Here is a 9,708-nt window from a genome sequence, read left to right as displayed (position 1 = left end):
AGAATCATAGATTTTATTGGAAACTACACTTATTAAAACCTGAGTGCTTCAGAGAGACAGGAAACAACAAACAACTTTGTATTTTTGACCCACACTTGCTCTTAAAATGTCTCTCTACATCGTGTCTCTTTTTTCAGGTCCATCTCGGCTCTGCTCAGAAGTGCTTGAACCGGCTCTCAGGGCACAACATCCTCATCCGTCCAGATTCTGCTGAAGATGTCAATATGAACTAGAAAACCATCATCAGTAAAATCAGACCATATTTTTACGAAGGTTTAGTCCACAATGAACAAAAACAAGACACAAGTTAAAAGTTGTCTGTTAAAATTAAGTGTTAAAATACTCTCAGCATGGCTGTTTGGAACACCTTGTGCGAAAAGTCCCATGACTGACCATCCAGGGAGCATCACCTTCTCTCATTAGACAGTCTGGGGAAGGGGCGCACTTTGGACAGGACTTTGCGAGGGAGGTCTGTCATTGTGGTCACACATTTAGTGTTCCCTGGAAGAGGTGTTACCGTGGTAACAGTGGACACCGTAGGGGTAGGGCCACATGATGTTGTGGTCACTGTTGTGGTTGTAGTAGTGATTGTACTTGTACTTGTGTTTGTGTTTGTGTTTGTATTTGTATCTGTATTTGTATTTGTATTTGTATTTGTGTTTGTGTTTGTGTTTGTATTTGTGTTTGTAGTTGAAGTTGCGCAAGGCAGGGGGTCTTTGGGCATTGTTGTTGGAACAGGATTGGCCAGAGTAGTCTGGATTTCCGCCCTGCGGGCCAGAGCTACCTTCAGTCGCTCCCGCATTTCATCAATTTGCACATGCAAATCCTCTAGCTCACCAGGACGGGGCGGAGTCACAACAGCTGGGGGTGTGGTCGCTGTGGTTGTGGGAGGGGCTGTTGTACTGGAGGGAGGAGCGACTGTCCGTGGGGTTGATACATTTGTACGAATAGCAGCAGAGGAGGTGGAGGAAGTGCTGGCAGATGTTTTGGGTAAAGCTAGGATCAAGCTCGCCAAAGATGGTGCAGGTCCTCCGTTCTCACACACTCTGCCAAACGTAGGCTTCCTTTTCTCAGCTGGCTCAGGCCGCGGGGGTCCGTCGCCTTTACCCACCGCTGCTTTGGCATCAGACGCAGCCAGACGGGCCAGCAGGCGGCGTGTGTTCAGGGTCTCCAGATGAAAGTGGACACGTTTAAAGTCTTTGGCGTCCATGGCTGCAGCTGTGGCTTCTTCATTCGGGGTCTCATTGTTCCACTTGGCTGCTGCTCCTGCGGCTGGTGGGGCTGGTCCCGGAGGGGCCTGGGACTTCTCCAAGTTACAGCTGGACACACACCATGACAGAGAATTGTGAAACTTTCATTTTTCAATATCTTTTAGAAATGTTAAGAACATGGGAAACTGTTTCTATTGAATACATTTTGGGACACAAAATGTAGGCCAACATACTGAACTGATGCCAAATGTGTCATTCAATCTGTAAGATATGAGCTGTTGTTATCTAATAAGACACGTCTGAGTTCAGATACCACATGAATACTATCACAGCATGACAAACCTTTTCTCTTGTTCCGCACGCTGCTTCTTCACATCTTCATAGGTCATGTTCAAAGCTCGGTGGATTTTCTGTCAAACCAAAACAGGAACATTAACAGCTTGTCAAGGCTGTAGGAGGCAGTGGAACCCATGGGAAACTTGAGTAGAGGCGTGTCCAACCTGAGAAGTGTGCAGCCAATATTTGAGGTTCTGTCGTTTGCGAATGTACGGCAGAACGAATATGAAGAATCCATGTTCACCAGCCAGAGTAAGCAAGGCCCCAGCCACTCCAACGCACAGGAGCACGAACAAACCAGAGAAGTGGCTGATGCCCATTTGAAGAGTCTGCAACAGCACATAAAATGGACCTTTTAGAATCAGATTAAGGAAGGGTAAAGGAAATTATAGTTAAAGTGATAGGTGTTTAGAAGAGTTCATCAGTCCAACGGCAGAGGAAAAGAAAGAATTCTTGTGGCGGGAGATTCTAGTCTGAATGGACCGTAGCCACGTGCCTGAGGGGAGTGGCTCAAATAGTCCATATCCAGGGTGAGAAGGGTCAGTATTTAACATGCGAGGACAAAATTCTGTAATAAGAAGCGACAGGAGGGAAAATGAAGGAGACATAACAAAACAATGCAAGGCCCAAAGAGCTATCTCATCCCATGTTTGTCACTATGTGCAAATAAAAAAGACGAGTTTAGAGAAACGCTCTCTACTCTGGATGAACAGTCCTTCATCTGCCTGGATGAACTGACTAGATGAATCACCCTCTCTCCTCCTCAGTGGTTCTGGCTCCACAGTCCATTTGCAAATTGAAGCGCATTCGTTCGTGAGAGCAGGATCTCTACTTCACTGTGGTTTTCCCCGAGGTGTCTACTTTCTCCCAAAGGGTTTAGTAGTTTTACCATACCGAGAAGGAGGGTCTAAGGACAGGGGGTGTTAGGACATTTGCTCATTTCCTTGGAACATTGATTAATCTATTTTTCACTTTCGCCCTTCGAGGCAACTGCTGTTGTGATTTTGGGCATTACAAAATAAATTGCAATGAAAATCTCATCCACCTCATCTGCTCATTTAAATCAAGTTCTGCTTTTGCTTTCATGTATATGTGTGATCTTTTTTGCAAGAACCACATTGATCTTCCATATTTTGTGATATTCTGTGGTTAATCGCAAGTTCTCCATTGAAATAACGTCATATTTCACTTCAGTTTTGCCTCCAGTTGCCTCCATTCTGTTCATTCATGTTTTATGGTGCCGCTCGGTGGTCGAGTGGATAGCACACGTGCGCTCCAGCCCGGAGGGTCGAGAGTTGGCCCTTGACAGTTTGCTGCAATGTCCTTCCCCAATCTCATACCTGTTTCATGCTGCACTGTCCAGTCCAATAAAGCCTATGAGCCAAAAAATCCTTACAAAAATAAATACATGCTTTTTTTGTACCATTGTATTTACTAACATGAGTTTTGTGTCTTATAACTAATATACTATACTATTATATTATCATCTTATTATGCACTCTGTTTCAGGTCAGGTATAGGTCCAACACATGTTTTAATTATTTATCATCATCATTCTGTTGATGTAGTTCAGGGTTAGATTACGAGTAGAACAAAAGTACAAGTACAAAACTCTGCTTGGATAGAGATCTGTGGAGAATTACAATAAATAAATATTACTTAGATTTGACATTTTGTGAAAACTATTGAATGACCCCCAAAACAGAAAAGTGTCAATGGTGTCATGCCATTACAACACTGATATGTGTAAATTAAAAGTGCACTATGTAACATTTCTGTTTAATGTCACTGTTGTGTCTGGAAGTTTACATAGCATGGCATTAAACGTATCCATAGAGACCAGCAAGCAACACCACCAGGTAAAGTTGAAGGTCAGATCTGTGGCGAGGCGAGCATGCTCACAGTAAGAGAGCATGTTCTGTCAAGCTATTTTTGATATGTTTGAATGTTAAATCTAAAATAAAATAAATAAGATCTTCAACGTGGCGGACCCTAGGAAAAGTTACATAGTGCACCTTTAAATTAAACTCTCAAGACGACTCTGATGACTGACCTCAGTGACAATAAAGCCCCGGTTTCCACAGGGAACCATCTTGTACCACTTGTCGTGAAGCAGGTCCATGTAGCCGTCCGACTTGTACCTGCTGATGAACTCTGACATGTTTGACGTGAGGGGGGAGTTCTGAGGAAGGCCGACACCGTAACCTGCAACAAACCACCAAGTACAGGCCTGAGTCACATTTAATCTCATCTTTCATTTAATGACCTCAGTAAAGTACACCACTGAAATACATGAAAAGCTTTAGCCTTTATTTTTAAAGGATAAAGCCCAACCAAAAGGTGAAATAATATAATTAGAGTCAGACGCAGGGAGCATTTGAGGTCACTGTACAAAATGAGAAATCAAATCATCAAAGTCTTTAATGTCTGATATCTAAATCTAGACTTTAATTAAACTGTGACCACATAATCATAAACAGTGCAATAAAATGAATAAGCATTCGCAGAGGAGAAATATCTAATTAAGTAACTGTTACTTCAAAAATAGTATTACCCAAGAGGTAGCAAAAAATTATGTATTTAGTATTTGGTAACTCTCTGGACGTAACATCTGATTAAGTTAATGTAACGGGAAGTATAAAACACTGAATAATACCACATCCAGTATTTTTAATGGCTACACTCCAATAAAAATAACAAAATACAAACTATAATATATAACATAATTTCTGAAGGAACGATGCAAGAAATACAGTGAAAACCTCAGTCATCAAACATTGTCACCATAAAGCGTTTGTCAATTAGACAAACTAAATTAGACTAACATTTAGTAAAAGTGTGGTGCTAGAAATCTACTCCAAGAAGTAACATTTCTTTAAGAAGTTACTCAAGTATATGGGTAAATTATACTAGTAATCCATCCATCCATCCATCCATCCATTTTCTACCGCTTTATCCGGGGCCGGGTCGCGGGGGCAGGAGTCTAACCAGGAACTCCCAGACTTCCTTCTCCCCAGACACTTCCTCCAACTCCTCCGAGGGGATCCCGAGGCGTTCCCAGGCCAGCCGAGAGACATAGTCCCTCCAGCGTGTCCTGAGTCTTCCCCGGGGCCTCTTCCCGGTGGGACATGCCCGGAACACCTCCCCAGGGAGGCGTCCAGGAGGCATCCGAAACAGATGCCCGAGCCACCTCAGCTGACTCCTCTCGACGTGGAGGAGCAGCGACTTTACTCCGAGCTCCCCCCGTGTGGCCGAGCTCCTCACCTTATCTCTAAGGGAGCGCCCAGCCACACGGCGGAGGAAACTCATTTTGACGGTTTGTATCCGCGATCTTGTCCTTTCGGTAATTACCCAAAGCTCATGACCATAGGTGAGGGTAGGAACGTAAATCGAGAGCTTTGCCTTTCGACTCAGCTCCTTCTTTACCACAACAGTCCGATGCGATCGATCCGCCTGTCGATCTCACGCTCCATCCTTCCCTCACTCGTGAACAAGACCCCGAGATACTTGAACTCCTCCACTTGGGGCAAGGACACCCCACCCACCTGAAGAGGGCAAGCCACCTTTTTCCGGTTGAGAAACATGGCCTCGGATTTGGAGGTGCTGATTCTCATCCCAGCCGCTTCACACTCGGCTGCAAACCGTCCCAGTGCATGTTGCAGGTCCGGGTTTGATGGAGCCATCAGGACAACATCGTCTGCAAACAGCAGAGATGGAATACTGTGGTCCCCAAACCGGACACCCTCCGACCCCTGACTGCGCCTAGAAATTCTGTCCATAAAAACTATGAACAGAGCCGGTGACAAAGGGCAGCCCTGGCGGAGTCCAACATGCACTGAGAACAGGTCTGACTTACTGCCGGCAATGCGAACACAGCTCCTGCTCCGGTCATACAGGGACCAGACAGCCCTGAGCAAAGGGCCCCGGACCCTGTACTCCCGGAGCACGCCCCAAAGGACACCCAGAGGGACACGGTCGAAAGCCTTCTCCAGATCCACAAAGCACATGTGGACTGGTTGGGCAAACTCCCATGAACCCTCGAGCACCCGATGGAGGGTATAGAGCTGGTCCAGTGTTCCTCGACCGGGACTAGTGATCCATCGCTGAAGATTTGTGTGTGAGAGAAATTAGTCAGTCAGTTATGCTTAAAATAGCACTATATTCAAACTATATTCAAGCTAAAATTGTGTTTCTTTTTTAGCTGTGCATATGACTGAAAGGATTTTATTTGCACTCTTCTCTTTTATATCTTAAACTGTGTGATTTCTGTAACGATTTAAATGCCTTTTCCTTTTGTGTGAAGCACTTTGAATTGCCTTGTGTACGGATTGTGCTCTACCAATAAACTTACCTTGCCTTGTCGCGTTCTCTCGTACAAAAGCACTTGGGGCAGTATTGATATTCTTGTCATGTGAGAGAAGTGAGAGAGCAGGAGTGATTAATTCGTACTTTGTGCCAGCAGGTGAAAGTGATTCAAGTCAAACTTTTAACTGGAAACTGTCTGAGGAGACTTGGCTCAGCTCGATGCATGTGATGATGAAACATTATGAAACTTTTTTCGGTCAAGGAAGTGAACGTCACCACCCACACACACCTTACAGGGTCCTGACGGAGTAAATATACACAGTTTGGGAGTGACAGGTAAAAAGACTGGTTTCCTGGGTGACATCAGGTGAGAGCAGAGTGCAGTGCCACAAACAACCACCAGGCTCCAGTGAACAAAAATGATTTAAAGTGCATATAGGTTAACTATATTTTCAATGAAACATATTAGACATGATTATATCTAAGCTTTTACTAGTCATTTAGTGCATTTTTCCGCAGCTGAAGTTTATAATGTTACTTCCTGTTTGGACATGAGCAGCAGAATTGACATACAACCACAATGTAAACAAGGGCAAAAAAACATATAAAGTACACAATAGTTACACAATTAAATAATAATACCCGAACTGTGAGAGAAATGTGTCACTTGGGTGTAAATTGTCCCTGTCATTCCTCAATTTGAGTTAGCTTGACTAGCCTTCATTTTCATAATTACCAGAAAATGTTTTTTTTTTTTTGTCAGTTGTAGCCTTAGCTGTAGCCATTTTGAGAAAGTTCCATAATGTTTATTTTTGAAGACCGTAGTCAACAAACACAATAAATACTAGATAAAAATCGCTTGACCTCGATGTTTTGCTGAACTAATCAGTTTGCTCAAGTTCCTTAGCAGTTAAATGTTCTCTTTTCACAGACTTTAAGCTCATAAAAAATATGGAATATGATAGTATATTAGAAGTATTTAGTCCACCTATGTGTTGCTGTAGTAATAGAGCAGAAACATCTGGACATGCACAGATCTAATTTGGGAATCCCTGTATTCTCAGTGTAATGTTGCTTATTTATGACTTAGATCCCAGCGCAACTTCATGCAATTTTCAACTTTTATTTTTCAACCTTTCTTGACAAACAGCTGCTTGACTAAAAGATAAATATTAACCCCATTACTTACCAAACAAAGTCATCATTAGAAAAACATGCAAACCGGTGCACTTTTAATAATAATAAGACCTGTAAAGCTGTTTTCATGTCATTCAAATACGTTTCACAGTGAGGACCGACAAAAACACAAATAAGGGGTTGGTGCATCCAGACAGCTCAGATCGAAATTTGTCAACGATATGTGCCCAAAGTTATTATTATTAAATTCCCAAAGAAAATGATTATTATTAAATTATAATTCCTGATGGAGCAGGAGACATAATTTTCTCGCCACAGAATCCAGACCTAAACACCATTGACAATCTTTGAGCTGAGAGGACTTTGCTAAGTGGTTCGTCTTTCCCATCATCAATATAAGATCATAGCATGGACTCTTAGAAAGGAATAAATGCTGTGACATTGTAGAAGCTTTAAAACAATGCTGCAGCGGATGAGTGTCCAATGAAATATTACTCTGACTTTCTTTTGGCACGGCATTGTATTTTGTGCTGTTTTTAGAAGCCTTTTTGGATTACACAAAGCATTATATATATTGTATTAGTCCATTACCTACTGCAGCCATGGGTGCCACGCCCGATTCTTGTCCAGTTACAGAACGTAATGCTTGCACAAGGATTTGAGCTGTCAGTCGTAAGGTTTACTTTGGCATGGCGCGTATACAGCATTGTTTCTCCCTTCTCCATTCTCAGACAATGTTGTTGCTTTGTAAATGTATAAACCATCTTAATATCATGAAATTGAATGGACGTTAAGGTAATTGGTGTTCCCAGACCTCGGGATAATACAATATCGGTGAAATGTGCCAACAACCTGCTGGGAAATACATTTATTACATTGAAGTGTCGGAATGAATGAACGCTAACTTAAGTTAACAGCAATTCTATAGGGTGTAACGACACAATCCCGATCTCTATACCTTTCAGGACGCTTACCTTCTATGGCAAACGGCTTCCCCACAGTGGCCAGTTTACAGTCGGCATCGATTGACACTTCGTAGTCTAGGAGGGCTTTGTCCATGATGAATGCATCGAGCTGAGGGGGATCTGTCCTTCAACACAGGGACACACAGTTACTACAGACTGCAGCTGGAGGGAACAACCCGCACTGTGTCAAAATGTATGATATTAAATGTACCTTTTTGGAGAAATATTTAGTATATTGAAACAATAAAAAAATCAAAAATAAACCTGCAGTATAATATTGCATAATCTAACATTTCTGCACTTCTGTGATTCATTGTACAGTTCATTCTCTTTTTGTGCAAGACATGGACATAAACCCCCACATTTGATCACACTTTACACTCCCTCTCGCTCACTGAGGTCTTTGGATCAGAAACTGCTGTTGGTTCCTCGCACTCGTTTTCGGACAAGAGGAGATAGATCCTTCCAGGCTGTTGCGTCCAGACTTCTTGAATGATCTTCCGCTCTCCCTACGGTCACTGGACTCTGTTGCTGCTTTTAAGGGTCAGCTCAAAATCTTTCTATTCAGTCAAGCCTTTTAATTGCATTTGCATTAGGGAATGATTTGACTGTATATTGTTGTATATGTATTGCTCATTGTAAGTTTTTTGTGTTTTTATTGTTTTATTCTGTGTTTTTTGTGAAGCACTTTGTGACTTCTGTCTGTGAAAGATGCTATACAAATACAATTTACTTACTCACTTACACATTTACAAGCAGCACATTTTCAGATGAATTGTCTTCATATTGTGTATAAAAAAAACAAAAAAACATAAACCGGTACATTATATTGCCCACCGCTTGTTTCATCTGATTCGTATACTTGTACTTTGTTGACATATCTAAAACTCAGTGGGAAAGGACTGTATGACCTTTTAGGCTAGACATTTAAAACAAATGAAACAACAAATAACAAAACTAATTCATCAACTCTCTCATTCCTCAGCGCTGACGCACAACTGCTTGGATTAAACCACCACTGAACCAACCAATCACGGAAAAGCATTTGAGTTTTGTCTTTATTGTGACCAATCGACTCGTATTAAAAAGGGCCTGGACTGTGACATCAAACCGTTTGGAGTGAAGCTGGTTTGTCGCTATGGAAACCCAAGTTTAAAGACCACGGCCCTCCATCTGAGAGCTGGACTCCAAAGCCGCTCGCAGTTTTGTGCGCTGATGATGGGGTGAAATTGAGCAGAAAGCACAAGCCTCAGATCATCAAGGAAGTGTCTCGTTGCACCAGGGCAAATGGAAAAATAAATGTGTGGGACCGAAAGTGAACCCCCCCTATATATCCAGTGGGGCAAAGGATTATTGGGTCATTAAAAGGTCAGGAGTCGAGCACTAAGGCTTCTCGACATGTTCAAAAGACATAGTTCCTGTGGAAGCAATTAGAGGCAGTCTCACGTCCAATATTAAAAATGTCCAAAAGAAGCAGCAGTGATCTGTCCTGCACTTGTCTCCCCACTATCTGCTCTGACTGTAGTAAAAGAGTATGCCACGGCCACAGGACAAAGAATATTGATTGATATTGACATTAGCTTCAAATCTCCTTTATAAAACTTTACGTGGGATTCTTACTAAAAATGTACGCACAGACTTCTTCAAACTTGCTAACTTCTCATTTCATTTAGCTCAGATAATCGTCTGCCTCATTTCTGAAACCCTAATACAGTTTTTGGACCATTTTTGACTCATTTCTGTTAATGTTTCTT

The 9,708-nt window shown here is 42.3% G+C and overlaps 1 protein-coding gene across 1 annotated transcript in view; it reads right to left on the bottom strand.

Annotated features, from left to right (window-relative positions):
- The window catches only part of grin3bb (glutamate receptor, ionotropic, N-methyl-D-aspartate 3Bb), an 82,379-nt gene continuing 72,671 nt past the window's right edge, over positions 1 to 9,708 (bottom strand). The window contains exons 5-9 of the mRNA XM_072438612.1: positions 7,964 to 8,079; positions 3,601 to 3,752; positions 1,712 to 1,876; positions 1,554 to 1,621; positions 1 to 1,319 (exon numbers count right to left, since the gene is read on the bottom strand). Coding sequence (XP_072294713.1) covers positions 407 to 1,319; positions 1,554 to 1,621; positions 1,712 to 1,876; positions 3,601 to 3,752; positions 7,964 to 8,079 — 1,414 coding nt within the window. The 3' untranslated portion in view covers positions 1 to 406. The remainder of the gene's footprint in view (positions 1,320 to 1,553; positions 1,622 to 1,711; positions 1,877 to 3,600; positions 3,753 to 7,963; positions 8,080 to 9,708) is intronic.

The sequence above is a fragment of the Eucyclogobius newberryi genome, unplaced genomic scaffold, assembly GCF_026437365.1.
Source record: "Eucyclogobius newberryi isolate DKJ021-1_F unplaced genomic scaffold, fEucNew1.0.hap1 SCAF_9, whole genome shotgun sequence".
NCBI classification, from domain to species: domain Eukaryota; kingdom Metazoa; phylum Chordata; class Actinopteri; order Gobiiformes; family Gobiidae; genus Eucyclogobius; species Eucyclogobius newberryi.
The sequence above is the reverse complement of the archived record's forward strand: the minus strand, read 5'-3'. Positions and strand labels throughout refer to the sequence as shown.